This window comes from Anolis sagrei, chromosome 4, assembly GCF_037176765.1.
Source record: "Anolis sagrei isolate rAnoSag1 chromosome 4, rAnoSag1.mat, whole genome shotgun sequence".
NCBI lineage: Eukaryota > Metazoa > Chordata > Lepidosauria > Squamata > Dactyloidae > Anolis > Anolis sagrei.
Genome location: NC_090024.1, coordinates 198,895,617 through 198,921,988, shown reverse-complemented (window position 1 = coordinate 198,921,988; position 26,372 = coordinate 198,895,617). Strand labels below are relative to the sequence as shown.

Below are 26,372 nucleotides of genomic sequence, written 5' to 3'. Positions count from 1 at the left end.
TGGGTTTCCTGTCACTCCCTTGTCATATCAGAGCATGACAGAATGAAAGGGGGAAGAGAGGAACTAACCAAGCTGAAGTGTTGCAGCTCAGAGCATTTCCTGTTCTTTAGTGAGGGGCGGGGGGAATAACCCAAAGCAGCAAAGTGAATCCGTCCGAATGAAGATGTTACAGCATGTTAGTACTTGATAACTAAACAGGCATCTTTTCATTTGTGCTTCAGCAACAGCAGAGCTGAACTTCTGAGAGCTCACCCAGACCTGCCACGGAAAAGGCAAGGTAAGAACTTCAATTGTTAGTAGCAGCCTTCCATTTTAATTCTCAGTCTACAGGAAGCAAACACAGCCTTAAAAAGGAACCTTTTCTCCAAGCCATTATCCATATTGACAATGTGGTGCTGGAAGATGAACGGGAAATATTTCCACCGCTTAAACTGGGCAGCACAACAGTGCCGAATGATTAATGGCATTTGCATTTATCCGAGACACATATATTGGCCCAAGAGAGAAGGAAACCCCATAATATAATAATAAGGCCTCATCACTTTGCCCAAATGTGCTCATTAAATTGAGCAAATATTTCTCATTTTTCTTGCTCGAGATGAGTTTCAGATATTTCAAGCAGCTGCTTAATACAGAAACTCTGAAAGGAATACTGCTGGCTTAATAGAAAGCTGGTGGCTTGTCTGTGAAAAAAGTGCTTATGGGTTTATTTATTTATTATTTAAAACATTTATATTTTGCCCCTCACACCCCGAAGGGGACTCAGGGCAGAGCACAACATATATACGGCAAACATTCAATGCTGGAACATAAAATAAATTATAAATATATATAAACACTAAAATCAATTATCTCCACTTTAAAATAAATTGTTTTAAACCATCTCGGATCAGCCATACCGGATCCGATCAGCAGGGTAAAGTTTCCTATTGTTACCTTATTGTACTGTCCCAAAGGCTTGGTCCCACAGTCAAGTTTTTATCATCTTTCTGAAGGACAGGAGGAAGGAGACTGATCTAACCAGTGAGGAAGTTCGCTAGCAGAGGGGCAATCACTGAGAAGGCCCTCTCTCTCATCCCCACCAATAGAGCCTGTGACGGTGGTGAGACCAAGAGCATTGGGTCCTGGAAGATCTTAATCTCTGCAGTGGTTCATAGAGAGAGATGCAGTTGGACAGGTAAACTGGGCTGGGGCCGTTTATGGCTTTATAGGCCAAAGCCAGCACTTTGAATTGTGCTCGGTAGCAACCAGTGGAGCTGATACAACATGGGAGTTGTGTGCTCCCTGTATGCCATCCCAGTTATTAACCTGGCTGCCTCTTGTTGGACTATTGGAAGCTTCTGAACAGTCTTCAAAGACAACCCCACATATAGTGTGTTGCAGTAGTCTATCCTAGACGTCACGAGAGCATGGACCATAATAATGTTATGTTATTAGTAAGCAAGTAATTCAGATGCCAAGGACAGTGGGAGAAGAGACTACAACCACCTCTGCATAATCATTACTTAGTATTAAACATTGGTTGTTTTTCTATTATAAAAATATAGTTTTTTCAACATTAAGGAAAAAGCAATAGCCTTTCAGCAACTACTCAAGCAAAACTCTGGAGTGGGTAATATGACTGAGATATATATGACCTACACAGTCAGGGTAGTAATTTTAATTGTTCTGTAGCAACCAAATACATATGATACACAACCTGACTGATTTGTTCAGTTAATAACTACTGACATTTTCATAACACATAGTAATGGGGTCACTTGCCATAACTGGAGGAGGAAAAAGGTGGGTTCCAGTGTGATTAAGCTCCATCTGGCACGTATATTAAAATGCATGGGAGGAAGCAATTGCACAGGGATTCCCTTAAAACACAAAAGCAAATAAATAAAATAATTAAATAATTAAATAAATAAATAAATAGGTACCACAAATATTCAATTACAATACAAAACCAGATATATAGTATAGGACATCTTAAAGGTTGGTAATTAAAGATGGGACACTGGTAGAGAGTATGTATGCTTATCTCCTCCAACTTTTCTGTAAGATTGGTAGGAAACTTCCAACTCTAACTTCAAGTTGAAATCACCTCTTACTGGGCAATATTTCACTTTGGTCTGTTCTATGAATGGAGTAGAACACAGAAGTAAGCAATGTGCTGATCTCCAAATGTTGTTGGGCTGCAATTCCTGGAAGCTTCTACTCACCATTGCCAATGATGAGAAATATTTGGAATTGCAGCTCAGTTCAACAATTTTGGAGAACCAATCCTTCCACACAACCTGTTTCAGAATCCTCAATTTGTAGAGTGGGATGTACCATTTCAGGCTGTGCAATGGGGTTGTTTTTTTTTATGAGTCTTCTCAATTAACCCCTTTTATGCAAATGTATGAACAAACTACTTTGTCAGTGAGAAAGGCCCAATCCATTGCTTGTAGTTCCAGTTCTGATTTACAGAAAATCAGAGTGTTGTTTTTCCTAAAAGCATAAGAGGACATTCACCTCTAGTGTGAAATGGTACATTCCACCTCAACATCACAGAGTCAACCATTGCTATTTTGCTATAAAGGGTTCTTGCTTGGCCGTGAAAAGTCAGAGGATGCTGGCTTCATTTGGCAGAACTTCAGCACCCTGAGCTGTGAGTTTTAATCTAGAGTAAAGAAGGGAAGAAATTATTCTGAACTTGTTTGGAATTAGTTTAGAAATCGGTCTAAATTGCAAATTATTTTGCTTAAGAGTCTCTAAGGGCAGCATTGCAGGGATGCTAAATTGAAATGTAGGAACAGGACTCAGTCCATAGTTGGGAGAGGGAAGTTCTGCCAGAATCCTCCAATGGGATTTTTCAATATATTTCTCCACCCCATAGATTCAAACTAGACAAATTGTAGTTAGTTTTTTTTTTTTTAAAAAAAGGATTTTATAGTAAACACATTAAAATGGAAATCCAGATTGGATGCAAAACTGTTCATGTCTGTAGTTATGAACCCATTATAAAATTGGAAAGTATATTTACAAAAGGACAGAAAACAAAGAAAGGATTTGTAGGAGAAGTATATAAAATGATGATAAAGGATGATGAAGATGTAGTAAGAACACTAGAAAATAAATGGCAGAAGGAATTTATTTATTTATTTACAGCATTTTTATCCTGCCTTTCTCAGCCCGAAGGCGACTCAAGGTGGCATACAGATTGGCAACAATTTAATTCCACAATATACATGCATACATATCAATTAAAAACATTTAATATAACAAAATAAAAATCCATATAAAACAATTAAATCTATAAACATCCATGTCTTTCAGATCAATTCCTTATCCATTTGCATTGTCTAGCCTTTCCATGTTCGTTATTTCATTGTACTGTGTTTGTTCAAGTCAGGTTTTTACTCCTTTCTGAAAAGTCAGGAGGGAGGGTGGCTGATCTAATATCCCTAGATATAGAGTTCCATAGCTGAGGGGCCACCACTGAGAAGGCACTGTCTCTTGTCCCTGCCAAACGCACCTGCGAGGAAGGCAGGATCGAGAGTAGGGCCTCCCCAGACGATCTTAAGTTCCTAGATGGTTCATAAGGAGAGATATGGAGAGGTAAGCTGGGCTACTCACAAAACAAACTACTGAAGAAATAAAGAAGGGGGTTAAGAATATTAAATTGGAAAAATATATAAAGAGTTAGAAAGAAAATGTATCTGTAAATTATATAGGATACCAGTCCAACTTGCAAATATGAGAACAAGACTAAGCTCAATGTGTTGGCATTGTAAAGTAGAGAAAGGCTGGTATGCACATATGTGGTGGGATTGTCTAAATGCAAAAGAAAAAAAGGGATAAGATAATTTTAAAAAATGGGAAATGGTTCAAAATAACAATTCAGGTTAACATGGAACTTATGTTAATGGCAATATAGGGAACAAAAATATTGATGCAAACAACCAATATCTATTTAAAGCAATCATTATAGCAGGAATGGGGGTAATAGCTTGGGGATGATGGAAAAAATGGAGTTTAGAAAACTGGAATAACTATTTATTTGAGCAAGTCCAATCAGACAGTATTATAGGTATAACCCAAGAAGGTTCACAGGATCATAGAATCATAGAATCAAAGAGTTGGAAGAGACCTCATGGGCCATCCAGTCCAACCCCCTGCCAAGAAGCAGGAATATTGCATTCAAATCACCCCTGACAAATGGCCATCCAGCCTCTGTTTAAAAGCTTCCAAAGAAGGAGCCTCCACCACACTCTGGGGCAGAGAGTTCCACTGCTGAACGGCTCTCACAGTCAGGAAGTTCTTACTAATGTTCAGATGAATCTCCTCTCTTGTAGTTTGAAGCCATTGTTCCGCGTCCTAGTCTCCAAGGAAGCAGAAAACAAGCTTGCTCCCTCCTCCCTGTGGCTTCCTCTCATATATTTATACATGGCTATCATATCTCCTCTCAGCCTTCTCTTCTTCAGGCTAAACATGCCCAGTTCCCTAAGCCGCTCCTCATAGGGCTTGTTCTCCAGACCCTTGATCATTTTAGTCGCCCTCCTCTGGACACATTCCAGCTTGTCAATATCTCTCTTGAATTGTGGTGGCCAGAATTGGACACAATATTCCAGATGTGGTCTAACCAAAGCAGAATAGAGGGGTAGCATTACTTCCTTAGATCTAGACACTATGCTCCTATTGATGCAGGCCAAAATCCCATTGGCTTTTTTTGCCGCCACATCACATTGTTGGCTCATGTTTAACTTGTTGTCCACGAGGACTCCAAGATCTTTTTCATACGTACTGCTCTCGAGCCAGGCGTCACCCATTCTGTATCTTTGCATTTCATTTTTTCTGCCAAACAATATATCACAATTGTACTGTGATATATTGTTGTTTTATTGTTTTAACTGTTGACCATTTATTACTGTTTTTATATGTTATTGTATTTGTGTGGGCACCAAGATGTGGCTTTTTGTAAGCTGCCCTGAGTCCCCCCTCGGGGGTTGAGAAGGGCGGGGTAGAAGTATACGAAATAAATAAATAAAAATAAATTAAGGAGAAGTGGACAATTTATATGAAATGGGTACAAGAAGGTGAAGCCAGCATAGATATTGTACAAAGATTAAGAAGATTGTGTTTGTGGTTAAAGATATAGAGGAAAATGTGGCGGATGGGATGGGGTGGGGAAGGGAGGTGGGAGAAAAACAAAACAAAAAAATGAATGAGAATGAATCTGTAAAGAAGGTGAATAGATGATGTAGAAATACTTTACCATAATAGACATTTATTATCTGTTCAAAGATTATGTTATCTTATTTCCCTGGTGAAGAAAGAATCTACACACACACACACACCCCATTATAAATTACTCTGTAGCCCTCTATGAGAAACATTTGAGTACACGGGTTTCAGTAATAAGGACAAAGAGTATGAATTGATAATTTTTATTTTCACAAATAGCCACCATGCAATGAACTAAGTTGAAGAGTTAGGAAGGTCTGACAGAAGGAATGTAATAGTGATGAATTACCTTGTCAGTAATCTGAATTAGTACCTCTTCACAGCTACTAAAATTTCTGATTCAGATAGACTTACACCTCATTGACTGCATTTTTCTGTACACCAAAGACCATTCTGTTTGGCCATTTAATGCAATGTCATATTTATGTTATTGATTTGCTTTTATTATATCTTGCAATTCTATTGCAGTATATTTCTTTTCACTACTGTTGACCTTCTTGAATGTTGTGTGCACACTAGAAGGGGTGGGATATAAGGTTTTACACAGGTAAATAATTCTTAGTGGAGGAAAACTCACACTAATGCCAAGATGTCAACAACAGCTTGCGTATTTTCTTATTTGACAAATGATGACCACTTGGGGGTGTTCAACGGAAAACATGGGTATTTGCTTTACTTTGAATGACTGCATTTCATAACTACCATCAATTGTTAGATCTATTTGAGTTTTCATGGAGGACATTCCACTAATTAAGTGAAAGGTTTTGCAGTCCTTTTCATTAATTGCATGAGAAATCACTTGTTGCTTTAAGATATGCATCTGATATTTGTTTGCATGTATAAAAAGAACCAAAGGGACATCAGTTACTATTGTCTATACAAAGTTTATAAAATTATACAAAGTTTGTAACTGTTCAAAGTTTGTAAAAGTAATTTTTTACGACTATAATTTTCAGAAACCCCCAGCACCTATCAGTAGCATATTCTCCAAGTACCCCCATTTAGCAGCAACTATCTTGATTACAGTGGGCCCCTGGTATTACTGGAGTTTGGTTACAACACCCACCATGGATACCAAAAGTGCTTCCTGGATTGCTGTGAGTTTTTCGGGTTGTATGGCCATGTTCCAGAAGCATTCTCTCCTGAGATTTCACACATATCTATGGCAAGCATCCTTGGAGGTTGAGAGGTCTGTTGGAAACTAGGCAAGTGAGGTTTATATATCTGTGGAATGTCCAGGGTGGGAGAAAAAAAACTCTTGTCTGCTTGAGGCAAGTGTGAATGTTGCAAATGGCTATCATGATTAGCATTTAATGGCCTTACAGCTTCAAAGCCTGGCTGGTTTCTACTTGGGGGCATCCTTTGTTGGGAGGTGTTAGCTGGCCCCGATCATGTCTGGCATTCCCCTGCTTTTTGAGTATTGCTCTTTATTTACTATCCTGATTTCAGAGTTTTTTAATACTGGTAGCCGGGTTTTGTTCATGTTCATTGTTTCCTCCTTTCTGTTGAAATTGGCCACATGCTTGTGGATTTCAATGGCTTCTCTGTGTTGTCTGACATGGTAGTTGTTAGAGTGGTCCAGTATGCCAGGAGCCTTTGCAAATCATTCAAAACTAGTGATGTGTCCACCCAGCAAACCAACCCACTCCAAATTTTGCCTGCCAGTTTCATTTTAACCTTCTTCCCTGAGTGCCTGGCTTGCTCACATGAACCTTCTTACAGGGATTATCCTACTGGCTCAGGGCACAGAGAGTCTCATAGTCAGCAGCCATGGAGAAACAAGAATAATATGTGGGTGAAGGTTCTTGAAAGAACATCCACTTCTCTCCCCTTACAACGTCTGATAGAAAAGCAAAGAGCCTAAATTCTTTTGGCTCCCTGTGGCATGCAAAATTGCAACACATGACTCATAAAAGTTTTAATTAGGAAAAGCAAAGATTAATAAATCATACTTCATATACCACAGAGTAGCGAGGTAATGCTTTGACAAAGGGGCCCATTCTTCTGAGAGAATTATAGTACTACCCACTTAGGTTTTTTGGATTATAGTCAGAAAAACACAGAGAAACAAGTGAGTAGAAGCAAAATTAATCTCTGGCATTGAGCAGTAGTTTTTCAGGTTCAGTTTTTACACCTTCAGAGTGAATGTAAATGCATTTAAAGATTTATCATTAAGGGATATAGCACAGTAGCAGGAATACAGTAGAATTTGGAGAGTGGGAATGTGAAAAAGAAATCCACTGGAGGAGGTAAGCAGAGATCAACTAAAATATAGTGGTGCGACTGCCCATTGTTAAAATGAACTTTGCCTTCAGAAATGTGTGAATCTGTTGCTTCCAGGAATAGCAAAGAATTTTCTTTAACTGCTCATTTGATGATTCCCAAGTAATCTACATAAGCAGAAGATGCAAATGTAAAACAGGAGCTGAGGGAAGATACCCCACTTTGTAAAATAGCCATAGCGATAGTTAGCAGTGGATGTTAGAGTAATGGTTCTTGTCTAAAAATGAAGCTAAAATAGACACCACATTGGATACCTTTGTAGTTCAGTGGTATATTTTTTTTAATTCAGCTGATTGATTGGCTCACTTCTCACTTTGTTTCTCAAGAGTGGGATTCAAGACGGCAACTAATTTTACAGCATAGGATGTTGCATGTATTTTCCATCATAAGCATGACTATTTAAAACAGGAATCCAAACATTTGATTAGATGAATGATTCTTTTCTAAACTAACATTACACTAGGAATTTTCTTGGAATATATTATTGAAGTCCAAATAGTAGAACAGTACTATAATTGCAGTTGCTAGGATAAGTAGTGGGAGTTGAGTATTTTGTGTTGGGCTTGGAAACTGAAAATATATTTTGAAATGAGGAAAATTATCTTCTGGTAGGAACTCGGAATATTTGTCCACAACAGAATATTTGATATTGTAATACTGAATCTTTGTAGGGTTTTTTTTGTCATGTCAGGAGCGACTTGAGAAACTGCAAAGTGTTTTATTGATCTTGTTATGGTTTTATATTATATGTTAATGTTTTTAAATGTTTTAAATGTTTTATGGTGTTGTTGGGCATTGAATTGTTGCTTCTGTAAACTGCCTTGAGTCGCCTGCAGGCTGAGAAGGGCGGTATACAAATATAGTAAATTAAATAAATAAATAAAATAAAGTCGCTTCTGCTGTGAGAGAATTGGCCATCTGAAAGGGGACGCCCAGATGTTTTACCATCCTGTGGGAGGCTTCTCTCATGTCCCCGCATGGGAAACTAGGGCTGACAGATGGGAGCTCACCCCCACTCCCTGGATTCGAACCGCCAACCTTTCAGTCAGTAGTTCAGCCAGTACAAGGGTTTTATTCATTGTGTCACCAGGGGCTTTTTGTAGTGACACACTGCGATAAATAAATATATAGTTATGCACAAAATTGTAAAGTGCTGACTTGTTTTCGTTTGATTTCCACAGAAAAATACCTCTCTGGTGTATTTACTAAGTTGTGCACCGTTGGGACTTATGCAGTGAGCATGATGTCTAGAATTTGCCAGTCATGTGTCCAGCGCAGTCCTCATCCTGAGAGTTATGAAGAAAAATATGAGCGCCTGCAGGAGAGGCATGAAATCCAGCTTAAAAGGAAAGGTTGGACTATATCCCATCTTAAGGATAAACACCAAAGGAAAGGGACTGATATGCAACTCCAAAACCCACGACAAAAAGAATTTTTCAGGAGGAGGAATGTAAGAATGGAAGAGCTTGGAATAACAGAACTTCAGCCACTTCCTGACACCAAAACATCTTTGATCACTGAGGTAAGAACCAAAGATTTCCATGAAAGATCTACAGCAGTGGTTCTCAACCTGTGGGTCCCCAGATGTTTTGGCCTTCAAATCCCAAAAATCCTAATATCTGGTAAACTGGCTGGGATTTCTGGGAGCTGTGGGCCAAAACACCTGGATTGAGAACCACTGATATTACTCATCTCTTTGTCTACTGACCAGGTAATATAGTAGGAATAGCAGTTAAAGCCCAGTTCAAAGCATGTTAATTTAGAAATCAAAATCTGTGAATTCAATGGCCTCATTTATTGCCACCTTGATGTGGTCTATGTGTTAGCCATGACTTCAGTCTTTATAAACCACTCAAAATCTGTGGAGATATAGTAGAAAGAGACATGTTAAATAAATAATTGAATATCCTGTCACATTGACTTCAGACATGGTTTCTCTTCCCTTAGCTATGGTTCTCAGCTTCTGGTTCCCCAAATATTTTGGCCTTCAACTCCCAGAAATCCTAATAGCAGGTAAACTGGCTGGGATTTATGGGAGTTGTGGGCCAAAACACCTGGGATCTACAGGTTCAGGACCACTGCCTTAGAGGGAAAGCTTCAGGCTTTATCTACATTGCCATATAATGCAGGTTGAACTGTATTATATGGTCAGTGTAGACTCATATAATGCAGACTGAATTGCATTGAACTGGATTATGTGAGTCTAGATTGCCATATAATCTAATTCAGTCTGCATTATAATGGCAGTGTGAGTGGTGCCTTGGTTACAGTTTGCTTTGTTGTCTTTAAAATACCAATATAGTGCTATTTTGCCATAATAAGCATAAGACAGTAAATAAGGCAAGCTACTAAGGAAGGCAGTTTGATACTGGGACAGTTCAGAAAGTTGATTAATCAGTAATCCTAATTTACTTGAATTCAGTAGAAATGAACCATGACTCATTTTCTCAGGTTTAAGGCCAATATCATGAAGAGAAAAACAGGTTCAAGAGAAATAAATTACAATTTTGTTCCAGGAGTCTTGGAGTAATCAGATCATTCTACTTCATCACAAGGCTATTCAGTGCGACCTCCGTGATACTTTTGTAGATAGCAAATTGGACTCCTCATCTGTAAACAAGCCCACCGTGGAAGTTTCTAAAAACTCTAGAGGTAAGCAGAAAAGTTTAAAATCACATTTCCATTTAGCCAATCAGTGACTTGATTGTGCATTTCCTACATTCATGTGCATTACTTGAACATTACTTTTCCATGGATGCTAAAAGATTTAAGTACAATTGTTCTCTTGCTGAAAACTTTAAAATATTAATACAGTACAGCCCCTAAAGTCATGGAAATAGTACATATGATTTTACCTATCCACATATTAGAAAATTTTTAGATTATTTTTTCACAAATGCATATTAAAATAATAAAATAATATATTTTTAAAAATCTGCATTTGTTTCTACCATCTTTAATTGCTTTCACAAGAAAAAAACTGTGTTATCAAAAATCTTAAATAATATTTAAATCTTCATTGTTGAAGTACTTGAATTGAATTTTATGTTCATACAGGAACACAAACCACTGTGGAATCCAGTGCAATAAAGAAAGACTCAAGCCAACAGACAGAGTAAGCAAGTATTTTACTGTGTATTTTTGGATTTTTTTATGTTTCATGTAGAATACTGAATATTGGAATTTTTAAAGAGACATGACAAATTATTTCCTCCCACTTGTATTAAAAGTTGGGATTTAGTCTGGAGGATGTTTGGGTGTTTTTCATTCTTTAGTATTATATATTTATTTACGTCATTATTTATTGACTTCATATATACTCCCCTTTTCTCACTCCGCAGGGGACTCAAGGCAGGTTACATGGCACTAGCAAAATTCAGTTCTGAACATAATAATAAAAACATACCCCTATCCAACTGTAAAACAGTTAAAACAAACGAGCAAATCATAATACTGCCAGAGTCAGTTTCTAGAACAGGCATGGGTAGTCTGTTAGGAATTGTGGGAATTGACGTACAAAACACCCGAAGGGCCAACGTTTGCCCATGCCTGTTCTAAAAGCTATTAGATACTTTGCTTTCACAAGCCACATCGTACATCCAAAAATCATCCTATAGAAATATGGTCTAATGATGTGGGAAAAACTGCACTTCCCTCTTTTTCAAGACTTTTTAAATACAGTCTTTTTATAGACGAGATTGGGTATGTTAAGGGTGTGCAGTCTTTTGAGTGTGCTTTATTAATTAGCCCTCTGCAAATAAAGACGTCCCATTATGGATGCAGCAGGAATACACGGTTGCCTTAGTTCACCTACGTGCTACTTACATATTAGGGACGGATTTTACATTTTGGTGGTACGATCAAAAAAGTAGTAACCTAGTACTAAAATGTAAAAGTAGTAATTTGGCTATCAACAATTCAGGGCCCCCTGGTAGTGCAGCGGGTTAAACTGCTGAGCTGCTGAACTTGCTGACTTAAAGGTTTGCAGTTTGAATGAAACAAGTGGGGTGAGCTCCCATCATTATTCCCAACTTCTGCCAACCTAGTAGTTTGAAAACATGCAAGTGTGAGTAGAGCTAGGTACCAGTGCTCCATGCAGTCATGCTGGCCACATGAACTTGGAGGTGTCTAAGGACAATGCCGGCTCTTTGGCTTAGAAATGGAGATGATCATCACTCCCCAGAGTCGGACACAACTAGACTTAATCTCAGGGGAAAGCTTTACCTTTTCCTATCAACAGTTCAGACACAGTGAATCCAGGTAAAACACATGCTGAAAATGAGTGGGTTTCTGTTAATTGAAAACCATTTCATGACCTATACAAATCAGCAGCATGGATGAGTTCAGTGAAACTGATTGCAAACCTTCACTCTTGTACATATGAATATATGTGGTACATGAATATATGTGGTATGAATATACTATTTCTTGGATGCTCCATAGAAGTACAGTTCGTACTTCCATTGGTGGTGCTACTTGGGAGAACTTATTAACAATGAGATTTCTTTCTAGATTTCATCTTTGGTGAATTCTTCAGTAGGTTGCTTTCTGTTTATTTTGCATTGACATGTTAAGTAATTACCTCGACCCCTGTCCCATTATCCCATTACTTGAAAATAAAGTTCTGTCATTTTTTTCTTTTTCAGCTGTGAAACCAAAGTTTTTGATAAGGTAAGTAGACCTTGAAATGGTGATGGGAATCCAGTTTCATTTAAGACATTGAAAACAAATAGATGTGTTATGTAGCAGCAGAAAATTGCCCCAAAATATAAATGTACTTTTAATGCTATCATCCCTTCATTCCATAATCACTTGTATATGTCTAGCAACAATCTCACACAAGCTGCTCAGTGGAGGTAAGATAAGGTGACTAATATTTGCAGTTTTTAATATGGTATAACCTGTCTTCATTTAAAATGCTTTAAAAATATTCAACCCACTATACCATTCTGAAACCCTGAAAAGAATTGCAATGAATGTAGCATATACAATAAACGTGGTCTAGTATCTTTCTAGCTGGGTTCTATACTTCTATTTCCTAAGCTGATAGTGTGACTTTTCCTTCATGCTGTCTGTGTGGGGTTGCAAAGTTATCACTTAAGTACTGGGAAAAGTCACACTTTCATTGAATCATACAGCATCCTGTTTTTTTGGGTATTTCCAAGGACTATTTTACTACATTTGGTAAAGCAACCAGTGGACTCCATTCCAACTCATTTTTTTTTTTAGTGTTGAGGGTGGTCAAATTTTTGGAGGGCCTTGGGCAAAAAAACAAACAAGCATCACTTCCTAGCAATAAAATACCTGTAATAATAATGTAAATACAAGGTGATTTAAGACAATATTATTGTTTGATTGCTTCCTTAGAATGTTATTGTTGGTCCAGACATTATAAAACTTCCCTTCTCTTGCAATACTCCCATGGTCTTCTGCTGCAGCTTCTGTCCATTTTCTTAATTGCAAATAAATTTTAAGGAAAAAAATGGATACAGTGACCTTTGATTGGGGTAGGAGGCATGGTTTTGGCAGCACCCAAAACACTGGCTCATTTATTTGCCCAACAACAGAATTCTCAGATAGAATTCTGGCATACTATTAATGATGGTTGCATTTCCTTTTCAGATTTGACATTTCCATGTTAAACACAGTTAGAATCATAAATACATGTTGTTGTTTTATTTCAGGAAGTGACTCAGCTTTCTATCTACATTGAAGTGAGTAATTATTAAACTAACTTGTGGTAATTTATGAGGATTCAGACATGACAGAGACTTATTGGTAATAGTCTCTGGCTTTGTAACTTCTTACTGATGGGGAGTCTTCTGTCTCTACATTGTTGTCAGATGCCAGTAAAATTTATTTATTTGTGTAATATTCTTATCATCAACCTTCTGATGATGAACTTACAATTTTAGAAAGTGAAGTGGAAACTATTCTCAGAGCACATCAGACAAATCACCAGGAACAGATGGCATAATATAGATGCTTGAAGCTACAGAGTCAGAATTTAGCCTGGTCCTAACTAAAATCTGTCAATAAATATGGGAAACAAAACAGTGGCTCAATAGAAATTCCAACACCAGGTCTTGCAGTAACTACAGGATGGTTGCTTTAATTTTCAATGCAAGTGAAGCAATGTTCAAATTTATAACAATGACTTTGAGCAATGGCAACCCAGTTGTGGAAGGCCTGCCCGTGGGAGATCCAGATGGCACCTATACTATCATTTCCCAGCAGAAACGATTTCTTTATTTCATTTCTAGGAGGCACTATATCGAGAACTACTGCTGAAACGGAAAATGGTGAATTTACAGGGGCTTCTATCCAACTTATATCAAGTAGCAGAAAAATCTTGGAAGGTATAAAATAGCCTTTATGAGATTATTAATGTTTTCTACATAATTTATTGATATCTTCTTGGAGAAGCTCAGAAGCACTATTAGTACTTCGTTAGAATAATTTATTGCAAGAAAGAAATAATACTATTCTTTGCCAGAAAGGCATGTATACATTCATAAGTATATGTTTTCATCTTTAGTTTTGTTACAATGCTTCTGAAGGATACTCAGATTGTGAGTGATATGTTGTTGCCTCCAAAAATATCATAGGTGCTAAGCTATAGGTGTTAGCAGGTGCCATCCATCCATTTTATCTCCCTGTCTTCTAAGAAGAGTCATGTTTTCATTGATATCATACTAGAAAACATAGAGACCAAATATTCTACTATCCAATCTTATCCCACTGTAGAACAGAAGAAGTTCATGATTGGATGGTGCTGTTAAACCCCTTGAACTCCAGAATGTATGGTCTTGTGCTTTCAACTAATTCTTATACTTTCCTTTTCCCAGTCCTGGGATTCAAGACAGCTTACCCATTTTAAAAACAACACAACACAGTTATTAAAAGTCCTTTCTCCTTAACCAGAGAATTCCCAAAATCAAAACAAAGAAATTAAAATCTTCACTCTGCTGCCATTAGGCCGCTCATCTAGCCTCTGGGGAGGATGGGACCAAGCAACAAGAATTCTTTCTTCTTCTGCATCTGGGAGTGTGGTGGCTGCCTTTGAACATATCAAAACCCAATCAGCTTATATAGAAACATGGGATCCTTCATATTGCCCCTCACATTTATTTTTGAATAAAAAGGACAAAAATGGAAGAAGCAGTAGGAAAATATGGGAAGGTTTGGGGGAAAACACAAAAGGGAGACAACGTTATTGTACAATAAAGACCTTATAAAGTTGGAAGAACCAGCAAAGCCGGCTCTGAGTACCCCTTGCCCAATAAAACCCTAAGAAATTCATGTGGTGACCATTTGTCAACAAGTGACTTGATGGCACACAGATGCACACACACAGGGTGTGGAATCCTCATGGAGACTTGAAATTATAACATTGAAGAAAATGCATTTTGCTGAGAAAAAAATGCAGTTCAATGTAGTTTGCCAAAAAATTGAAAAATAAGATCAGCAAGAGATCTTTCAGAACAGAAATGTCTTGTATGGCACATTGTGGTTTTTGAGACTTCCTCTGTGTAACATTTCTGTCACACTTCACCAGATCAGGGAAAAATAGGCTGACAGCCTTGCTGACAGGAAGCAGCAGTCAAACCTCAGCTTAGCAACAGGTGGGTGTAGACTTTCTGTTTTTGAGCATTTCTGTTCTGATAGATAATTTCCACCATAATCCATTTTTGGCTTTCCATCAGAACAACAGTTTGCTATTGGGATTTCAAAACAGAATGCAGCTCAGAAACATTGACACTTGAATTTTTGAAATATGAGAAGAAAAATGAATCTGTTGAAAAAGCAAAAGCTTGTTCCAAACTCAGGTTTCTTTTTGATACAGGCAGTCCCCGAGTTACAAACATCCAGCTTACATACAACTCCTAACAAATGAAGGGGAGACAACAGGAAATCAGAAGAAACCTACCCTTAGGAAGGGAAATTTACTCCTGGAAGAGTTACCATGGGAGAAAGGTGCCTCCACTGAAGCTTTATCACCAATATTTTTTTTCTACAATAAACCAAAGTTTTTAAAATCTGGTTATCACAGGGACATGAAGTGAGGTGAAATCCTCAAAACAGGGACACAGACAGCAAAGCAAACACCACAGGGGTGTTAACCTTTCCCTATGCTATTCAAAACTAAACACATATTTGGCTTGAGTTACACTTAAAAAAATTACCTCTTCCAACTTATATACAAATTCAACTTAAGAACAGACCTGCAGAACCCAATTTTGTTTGTAACCCAAGGACTTCATGTCCTTTCAGTATAACAGCGCCTAGGGGAAAAAAAACGCACAAGAAGTTACCTGCAGTCAGTGTTGAGGCATTGCCTGTTGAAAATCCATCACTATAAAATAGGAAACTATTTTGTTTCTTTTTCAATGAAATGAGAATCAAAGTTGCATTTTTACATGTACAGAAGGCAAGATTTGTCCACAGTATCAGGCCTCTGCTTTAATGCAGATCATCAACCTACTTTAAATGAACCGGGCGAGACTTGTATTGTGTAGTTGCCCTGTCTTGTCTGGGTAATGCCATCTTTCATTTGTAACCTCCCTATATTTTCCCATCTTCTCTCCCATCTTTCTTTTTCTTATTGCATAAAGTCTACTATGGAAGAAAAGACAGGATAGCTGCACAATAGCTTTTGACTGGTAGCACTAGTAACTATTAATCAAAGAGCAAACAATATTTTAACTCAACCTAGTATTGGTTATCTTTTGGAAGAACAGAATAGAATGGTGGTAGGTAGGTTATGTATTTGGAGCAATAAATAAAGATGTAGAGTAAAGGTTTCCCCTGACATTGTCTAGTCATGTCTGACTCCGGGGAGTGGTGCTCATCTCCATTTCTAAGCTGCAGAGCCGGCATTGTCCGTAGATGTTTCCTAAGTCATGTGGCAAGCATGACTGCATGGAGTTCAGTAACCTATTGATCTACTTATATTTGCATTTTTTGAACTGCTAGGTTTGCAGAAGCTAGGGCTAACAGCAGGAGCTCACCCCACTCCCTGGATTCAACTGCTGTCCCTTCAGTCAGCAAGTTCAGCAGCTCAGCAGTTTAACCTGCTGTACCACATCTTTATTTATTGCTCCAAATGACCCCTTCAGATACATAGGGGATATTGAGGCAGTTTGGCCACATTTGTGCCTCTTTTCAGCTGCTTTTAAGGCTAAGAGTCTTATTTTGCAATGGGAAGTCAACTAGATGGTGAACAGTGAAAACATGGTGCACCCGTCCTCCACCCCCAAATGCTATCTAAGGAGTTTGGGGACCATTTTAATCAAATATTCTTTTTTTCTTTTTGTCTTTTCATTTCCTTTTCTTGGTTACAATTCTTACAAAGTAGCTTTTTATGTTAACTCTGAGATTCCACAATGATTGATGTATGTGTGCATAAGATTGCAGTAAGTAATGGTCTGGCTTTTGTTAGAGACGAACAAAGTCACAAAAATAGACATGGGCCATTTGTGGCCTACAGGATTGACTTTGGCTACCTCAACATATGCATACATTTGTATATATTCATTTCTTGACCAATGTTTAGACTGTAATACAAAATGTACAACTTTCTTCTCCTGTCAGGATCACTTAAACGAAGACAAACTCAAGGACAGAGTGGATAATTTGGCAAATCAGCTTCTGATTTGCTCTCAGGTAATATCTTCAGATAAAAAAGAAATGATCTGTTTCTCAAAGTGGAGATAGCTTGGGCATGTATGTTAGACATGGCCTACTTCTGCATTCTGGCAGGGTCTTCTTATTACAGATAAGGTTTATAATAACATGGTATATAATCCCTAGTTCTTTCCAATTGTTTATCAGACTCCTTAATACTAACGCTAGGTGTTTCCAAATGTTTGATGTGGGTTTCCAAATCTAAAAGGATTAATGCAGTTAGAACTGTAAATAAAATACCCTAGTATTTGTGGTCCATGTGCCAGTGAACATGATTATTGCTGAAACATCACCACATTTGACTGTCTAGAAAGTACACGAGAGAGCAGCATACTAATGTTTTGCTTGAAATCAAAAGGAGTGTCATCACTGTATTGTCGAAGGCTTTCATGGCCGGAATCACTGGGTTGTTGTAGGTTTTTTCGGGCTGTATGGCCACGGTCTAGAGGCGCCTCAGAGGTTGTAAGAGCAGAATGTTTGGGTTTTAAAAAAATAATTATGTCTGGATTAGTGTTACACTTAAAAAATTTGTGGCCTGTATTACAAGAAAAAATGGTCCTAAGTCAAAACTAAAACATTGCTGCTTTGCTCCAGTTTTCATCTTGTGTTAATGGGAATAATTAGGTCAATCTCATGGGCAAAATGAGATTATATTTTAAACAATACAATATTATTAAAATATACAAAGAAATGAAAACGATTAATGGCATGAAAATATTTCAAAGCATACGATTAAAAACATTTCAAGCCAATTTAAAATTAACAATTAAAAGAGTTGAACACTTAAAAAACCTTTGGGGGGAAATCTTGGTGTTGGAGACATCAGGGTAAATGTAGCCTCTAGATCTCTGGACATTGCTTTCTTTGGCATTAATGATGGCTAAATTAGTCTGAATTCAACCCAATACATTAACACTAGGAATCATTCTCTAGTTTTCTGTTGTTTTCTCTAGAGGTACTCAAAGCGGAACTTACAAAGAGTTATTCTGGATCTCGAAGATCAAAAGCAGAACTATCAGCGGAAAACGAAAGAGTCTCTACAGAAGTTGCTTGAAGAGAAACTGAAACTAGAAAGACAACTTGAGAATGTCCAGGTAGGTATGAGAGTTCAGCAGAGTGACTACTGGGCAGAATTTTTCTCCCATTCTCCAAATGACATAGAGGTATCTTGTTACCTATGGAGTAAACCACAAAGGTGAAACTTGAAAGCAGCATGAGCAAAGTATGTTTTCAGAGCAGGATTGATCAATATCTTTTTGAGCAGATCACTGTGTTTCTTTCTACTTGAGGCATCATCTTCCCCTGTTGCTCAGCAGATGAGGGTTTGGGATTTGCTGCTGGTAGTAACATTTCATTTCTAATGCTCACAGATTTCCACTCTGTGAAACTGAGAATGTTCTTTCTCCTTTCTCAGCATCTATTTTTCATGTCCTACACAGAAATATATCCATGCTGAAAAACAGGAGCATATATCCAGTGGGGAATAATATTTACAGAAAAAGTGCCACTGTTGTAGAAAGGTGGTTGAGTGGCTAAGCTACAAACCAGAGAGTCTCTGGTTCAGAGCTCATCTTTGCCATTCTTTTCAAGCCCCAGATCCCTTTTCATGAAGGAAAGCAGAGCTCAGCAGTTTAACCCACTGCGTCACCGGGGGCACAGTGGGTTAATAATGTTAATAATGTTGCTCAATATAATTTCCTTATATTTTTTATGAATTATTGATTTCAAATATTCTTAGACAGTCCAGTGATAATTATTAGTTGCTGTGAGTTTTCCGGGGTGTATGGCCATGTTCCAGAAGTATTCTCTCCTGACGTTTTGCCCACATCTATGGCAGGCATTCTCAGAGGTTGTGAGGTTTGTTAGAACTAGGCAAGTGAGGTTTATCTATCTGTGGAATGTCCAGAGTAGGAGAAAGAACTCTTGTCTGCTTGCGGCAAGTGTGAATGTTGCAAATGGCTACCTTGATTAGCATTTAATCACCTTGCAGCTTCAAAGCCTGGCTGGTTTCTGCCATGTCCGGAACTCCCCTGCTTTTTTAGTTTTCCTCTTTATTTACTGTCCTGATTTTAGAAGGTTTTTTTTTAGTACTGGTAGCCAGATTTTGTTCATTTTCATGGTTTCCTCCTTTCTGTTGAAATTGTCCACATGCTTGTAGATTTCAATGGCTTCTCTATGTATTCCAACATAGTGGTTGTTAGAGTGGTCCATCATTTCTGTGATCTCAAATAATATGCTGTGTCCATGTTGGTTCACCAGGTGCTCTGCTATGGCCAACTTCTTTCTTGATTATTACTTAATCAATAAAAAGGAGACAGGATGCTGTCTGCCCACAGCAAAACAATATTACACATACAAACCACACTAGTCTGTTGCCAATGAACCTACAGCTCTTCTGCCCCCAAACTTGGAAAAATTACTGCTTTACTATGCTAGTTGCAATCCAAAACAGCACTCAGTATGGTGTTGAAAGAGATGAGAAACAAATCCAGAAACACATTGGATATATTTTCCAGCTTGATCCTACAGTCTTTCTCTTCTTTTTCTCCACTGGATGGCACCATATAAAAAGCTAATAACTAGGGGACATTGAATATTAGAGAAGACTTCTAGCAAAGGAAGAGTTGTTGGCAAGGGTGTTTGAATTTTTGAGTTTTGCACAGCTCTTTGTCTAGGAGAAACATATGTCACAAAGAAATGGAAATCATGCAATTAATGTCTCCCCAATGGCTTCAGAGCCTGCTTCCTTGTGTTTTTGGCAGTCTGAAAAGAGCAAGTGTCTTCAACGCTTCTTAGTTGCATATTCCTTGCCCAAACAACTCTACAGGCCATAGCCATGAATCTTAGGAATGGTCCAGGAAGTTGAGTTAAATAGGCTAATAAAGGCAAGCAGACACAAGTACGAACATGTGTGGTATAGGAAAGGGCTTACTCGACTTTCCACAAAGCATATGTATTAATTATGGCTAACATTCTGGTCAGTATTTGGAAAAGTCTAATGGTCATACTGCCTAGGGCAGTGGTTCTCAACCTGTGGGTCCCCAGGTGGTTTTGCCTACAATTCCCAGAAATCCCAGCCAGTTTACCAGCTGTTAGGATTTCTGAGAATTGAAGGCCAAAACATCTGGGGACCCACAGGTTGAGAACCACTGTCCTAGGCATTTCTGGAAATTATCATCCAGAGAGTAACTTGCTTATGCCCTGATTCTAACATGTTTATGCCTGACTCTCATATCACCTACTAGAGAACCTTAGCTATTGTACAGGATGAGTGTACCCTTTGGAAAGAACAGTGCAGCATATTAAAGCAAGACTGGAGCCACCACCCTGGCAAGTATGCCGAACAAGAAAATAAGCTTTTCATCTTGGAAAACAAACTTCAGGTAAATTCCTTCTATCTCTTTACAGGATTGTATTTGAGATTCTTTTTTTTTTTTCATGCAAGCAATCTCGTATAAAGCTGTTCTAGGTCAAAGGTCCCTTGGTATTTTGGTTGTTTGGAACAAACACCAGATACTCAACCAGCATTAGCCAATGATAAGGTATTCCGGGAGTTATCTAGAATATGCAGAGCAGCCAGGATTTGTAGCCCCAAATACTCAAAAACAGAATTTAAATTGGGTGCAGTGCCTAACATCAAGATGAATAAGCTTTAACCATGGTAGAAATTACATGGCCTTTAGGCTACATATGATCTACCAGATTCTTGTTGGTTCTCAGCATCTCCCCTCTAATGTTTTGGCCAAAAACCTGGCAAATTGTATCACAAGGGCCACAACAGATTATTTTAGGGGAACCCACACATGCAAATTTGGGATTCCTAAATAAATCAGACATGACCTTCCTGCCAATTTCTAGAGAAGAGAACATTCTCAGAATTTGGGGAGAGAATTTTAGGAAAAAAGCACTCACACCTACTGTTTTCCATCCCTGGTCTACTCTCATGTTAATAATCCTCATCGCGAGCAATATGGTCTAACAATAGGTTAAAATTGTCCACTATTCTGACCCAGAAGCATAGATACTTCCATTGGATATATCTTTGAAAGTTAATGGTGCTGTAGTAATGAATCACAAGGGATCAGGATGATTTTTTATCATAGCAATCATTATGTGAACTTTCTTCCATTCCAGGATGTGACTCCACATTGATCTAATTGCTTTAGCAACTATATATATATATAAACTTCTCACAAAGCAAACCACCTATTTTTAAGCTCTTTGTGATGATACCACCATGGGTGCATTGTCTGTACATTCTATTACATTTTTTGTTTTTGGAAGTAGTTCAGAAACAATGATTTTGCCCCTGGTCTAGACATTTATTTATTATTTTATTTACTATATTTTTACCCTGCTCTGCCTCACCCCAAAGGGGACTCAGAGTGGCTTCCAGATTGGCAATAATAATATGCTGTTCAAGCAGAAACATAAAAATACAATATACACATACATTAAAATTAGTAAAAATTAAAATCATGGCATATCAGTACATTAAAACCAACTATTAAAACCATAGAAGATCCGAAGTCATAATCCAAGTCATAGACATTTGTTTTATGGTCAGTTTCTGGTTCCAAAATCAGATTCAGTTTATCAGAACACAATTGCTGACCTTAAACCCCACAGGATTTTTGTTTTGTTTTGTTTTTTCGGTTTTTTTAAAATAAAGGCCAATTTTCCCCTTGCAAAGTATTTTTAAAGTGATTATATACAAATGCTTGATGCAGACCAGAAAACCTATTATCTTCTGGAACAGTGGTTCTCAACCTGTGGGTCCCCAGGTGTTTTGGCTTCTCCAAGAGATCTCAGCCAGTTTGCCAGCTGTTAGGATTTCTGGGAGTTGAAGATCAAAACATTTGGGGACCCACAGGTTGAGAACCACTGTTCTGGAATCATATTAAATCCAGTTTTCATCTCTGAAAATGTCATTTTGTGGGCTGGTCCAGATGGAGCATACACACTAGAGAAAAATCCACTTAAAATCCCGTTTCTGCCTCCTGAAGAATTCTGAGGTTTATGGTTTACGGAGGAGCCTTTATCAGCAGAAACTGGAGTTTAAGTGGATTTTTTCTCTAGCGTGATGAAGCAGTAAGAGGAATAAATACGGTATTACCATACATCCTTCTTTTTTCAAATTCAGATGCTTTTCTACCAATTAAAAGTTTTGTGCTGCTTTGCCTCTTTTCCCACAGTATTCTGGAGTGACTTCTTCCTAGATGAAATGTGAGATTTCTTTTTTTAAACCTGATACATTTCATTATTGTGTGAATTGTGGTGATCAAAGGGGACGTCTAATTCCTCCCTCCCTATATTTAGAATGTTTCCACCCTCTTTTCCTTCTCTCCATATGCCCAAAGGAGCTGGACATGCCCACTTCATAAGCAAGACAACTACGAATTGAAATGTGCCACTTTTAAACCTTTTTTTTAAAAGTTAAGATAGTGTTTGGAAGCAAATCAGCAATAAGCGTGATGAAGCACTGAGAGGCACACTTAAAGGATCAGCACAAATCTTCATTGTGGCAGCTGGCATTTTTTCTCTTTTAAGGCATTGAATCAGCTCTTTTTAAAAATAAAGTGATAAATGGTTTGCTTTTTTAAAATAAGTGTGTATATAAGGAGGAGCTACACAGACTCATTATTTATTTTGCTAACCAGCCCTTTGCTCTTGTGGTTGTTGTTTTCTTTGCAGCAATCAGAGACTTGGAACTCTCAGATGCACCAAAACCTGCAGGACTTGGAGAGTAGTGAACACACAAGTCTGCCTGCAAAACCTGATGATGTCAAAGAAGACAAGAGGCTTGCAGTGGAGAACTTCAGTGCCATGGAAAGTAAGACATTTGTAGAAGCAGAAAGCTGGATCACTACAGCTCTAAGACAAAGTACTGGCCACCTATTTCCAACATGGCTTCAGAATTTCCTCTGTAGAGATTAAGGTTGAATCTACACTGAGGAATTAATGCAGTATGACATCAATTTTCCCCCACAGTATGCCATTATATTGAAACATGGTTGTTTCAGTTAATAAGGTCTTTAGCCTTCTCTGCCAAAGGGTGCTGAGGCCTCACCAAACTACAGTTCCCAGGTTCCCTTAGCATTGAGCCATAGCAATCAAAAGAGGTGTCAAACTGCATTCATTCTGTATTGTTATGTTATGTTTTGAGGCCTTGGCCTTTGTAAGCCGCATCGAGTCCTTCGGGAGATGCTAGCGGGGTACAAATAAAGCTAATAATAATAATAATAATAATAATAATAATAATAATAATGCACCAAAGAGCTGATTTCATATGTTTGTGGGAACACGTCACAGCCATGAATTGTGACTGTACCTCCGCCAAATGAATGATATATATTTTGTTTGAAAGATCTTCCAATTCAAATTACGGGTTTGTGAAAAGATTTTCATTTAACACAATAGCTTTCCTTGTGCAGAGATGTTTTCAGGCATGCAATTCTCTGTGTACCCTCTATTCAATGACCTAGAAGGCATTGTGATACACCTTTTTGTATTTTATGTCAAATCCAAGCAGCTACTGCAGATGAACAGGACAATTGACTTAAAAGGCTTAAAATTAACTTGTCAGGAAGTTTAGGGCTTATTTTCCCCTTGAGGCCGTTGAGCTGCTGGGAGATACTGAACAGTTACATAATGTATTACTCTATTTCTCCACCTGTGCACTGGTGATAACACAACTCTGACTGACTCAGATGGATTCAGAAAAGGAAAGGATTTGCAAATAGATGCTGCGCATAAACCACCAGGAAGAATTTTCCTTTGACTTCTATAGATTAGAGCTTTTAAATCTATCTTTTTAAATCTAGTTCTCACTGCAGATGCTAAATATTATAAGAAAAGCCTTGCATAGTTACATATTATTTCTAAAAAGTTAATTAATCATTAATTTCAGACAGACTGCAAACTCAAGAAAAAGAGGGCCCCTCTCTGAAAGCAACAATTAAATGTTTGCATGGTAAGTATTCAAAAGGATGGTAATGATGACCATGCAGGCTGACAAACAGAGTTTATTTGTTGTATAATGCTTTAATTTTAACATTCCATTTGGTTCCTATGTCTTTAAATATTTAGGGGTATAGAGATTACTACTACAAGCACTTGTCTTTAAAATCATTGTCCTATTTTACTTTCACAAAGAAAGGGACAAGTCACCAACTTTACACCTGAACATGGCAGTTGTTTTCTAATTATGGTTAACTTTTTGTGCCACTTGAAAAGTGTGATGTCTGAACTCAAGGAATTGTGAGTGTGGGGTAGCTTCACTTAACAAGATGTTTGTATCCATGTAGGAAAACGGCACATTATAAATAATCTTTACCTTATTGTACATTTCAATGACATTTGTATGGTGCACATGCATTTTGCCTGCAAGAAAAAACTATATAGGTAGGAATGCAGTGTTGTGTGGAAAAGAAAGACAACATACGATAGCATGTTAGTCCATGGTTTTTTAACCACCCTGAGTCAATCTGGAAAGAGGGCAGTCTAGAACTATTATTATTATTATTATTATTATTATTATTATTATTATTATTGTTAGCAGTAGTAGTAGTAGTAGTAGTAGTAGTAGTAGTAGTAGTATGTGCATAGGAGGAAAATGGCTTTGCATTAATGAGGGGAAAGAATCTAAACAACTTCTCTTTAGTCCCACTGGTTACATGATGACCAGGATAATAAATGAATCTATTCACATCCATTAGTCTTAGCCTTCTATTTATGTCCTTGGAGCTATACTTCCAAGCCAGATATGAGAAGGTCTTTTGGCAGAATGATGTAGACTTGCATCTGACCTACTACGAAATGTGCCGAAGTTGCTTTAACGGAGATTGAAAATGGACCAGCGGAGCATGTTGTTGTTTTCAGCAAACTTGAAGTGTGGGTAACTGCCACAAGGATAGGTTGCTTTCAGCCCAATTTAGCAAATGTTAGGTGAATGAGAATCCTTTCCCATAACTGTTTGAATAGGGTATTAGTGATTGAAAATAGTAGTACAGATAGAGACAGAAAATAATAAAGAATGCAAGTGTTCTGAGTTACAATCCACTTTGCTTTGCTCCATTTACAGATGTGATGCACAGTCAATCCAAGGAAATTACGATTCAGCAAGATGAACTGCAAAAGACAGGTTAATTAAACTGGTCGCAGGATTTCTGGCCAACCGGGATGTTATAATTGATATCCTATGGATCACTGAAAATAAGTGTTTTGCAAGTGTTTTGAGTTATGATTAACTTTGCTTTGTTCCATTTACTGATGCACAGTCAGTCAAAGGAATTTAAAATTTAGCAAGATGAACTACAAAAGACAGGCCAGCTAAACTGGTAGCAGGGCCTCTAGCCAACCAATGTTGTAATTGGTATGCTGTGGATCATTCTTCACAAGCTGGGTCTGAGCATACACACCAGCTTTAGATGTGCTCTTGTGTAAGAGCCGTAATCATGTAATGTGTATCTATATGAGAAATTTCCACACACCAGCTTTAAATGTTCTCTTGATATAAAGCTGTGTTTATTGGAGTATGCAATAAATCTTGTTTGCCTGCACTTTGCTGATTTCCACTTTGCTACTGCTTTAAAAAAAAACCCAGGGGTTTAAATAAAATAATAGCTCGGACAAGTGAGAACTTAAGAGAACAAGATATAGGAATAAAGGCACTAAGTCTTCTTCTAACCCAGTTCTACGTACTAAGTATAAATCTAACATACAATTTCAATAAAACAGTCACTTTAAAATGTCATTCAAGTGTGAAACCTCAGTGTTCCGATTCATTCAGGATCAGATATCAGCATATACATCTACCAATTCTAGGTCCGCTCTCCATGATTCTTCGTCATCAGATTCAGAGCAGGAATGAAAGAAGGGCCATGTAAATTTAGTCCACATGTGTTGAAATGAACATCTAGATCCCTATCCCAATATTGTTAAATTCACTGTGATAGCATTACTGGAGTTTTAAGGAGGTACTAACTCCAATCAATAAGTGCATTCTTCTTTCAGGGTTCCCAAGGAAGGATATATTGCTGCCTAAGTAAGGCAGCAGTCATGTGACCTAAATTAGGCAATTGATTGATTGAGCTACTAAAGTCATCCCTTATAGATCAGCAGTAGGATATTACAGGATCTAGAGCAGTGGTTCTCAATCTGGAGTCCCCAGATGTTTTTGGCCTACA

General features: G+C 37.8%; 1 protein-coding gene across 3 annotated transcripts; it reads left to right on the top strand.

The window, feature by feature from the left end:
- Positions 1–25,745, top strand: TRAF3IP3 (TRAF3 interacting protein 3). 3 transcript variants are annotated; one of them, XM_067468075.1, is made up of 14 exons: positions 1–277; positions 996–1,177; positions 8,679–9,019; positions 10,014–10,149; positions 10,555–10,612; positions 12,144–12,168; positions 13,182–13,211; positions 13,761–13,856; positions 17,092–17,163; positions 18,138–18,278; positions 20,430–20,567; positions 22,879–23,017; positions 24,095–24,157; positions 25,268–25,745. In XM_067468075.1, exons 3-14 carry the CDS (start codon positions 8,738–8,740, stop codon positions 25,330–25,332), a joined length of 1,245 nt encoding a protein of 414 aa, XP_067324176.1. In that variant the 5' UTR covers positions 1–277; positions 996–1,177; positions 8,679–8,737; the 3' UTR covers positions 25,333–25,745. The 3 variants fall into 3 exon arrangements, with proteins under 3 accessions (XP_067324176.1, XP_060628810.2, XP_067324175.1); XM_060772827.2 differs by lacking the exon at positions 996–1,177; XM_067468074.1 differs by lacking the exons at positions 1–277; positions 996–1,177 and adding an exon at positions 7,297–7,463.
- The last annotated feature ends 627 nt before the right edge of the window (positions 25,746–26,372 follow it).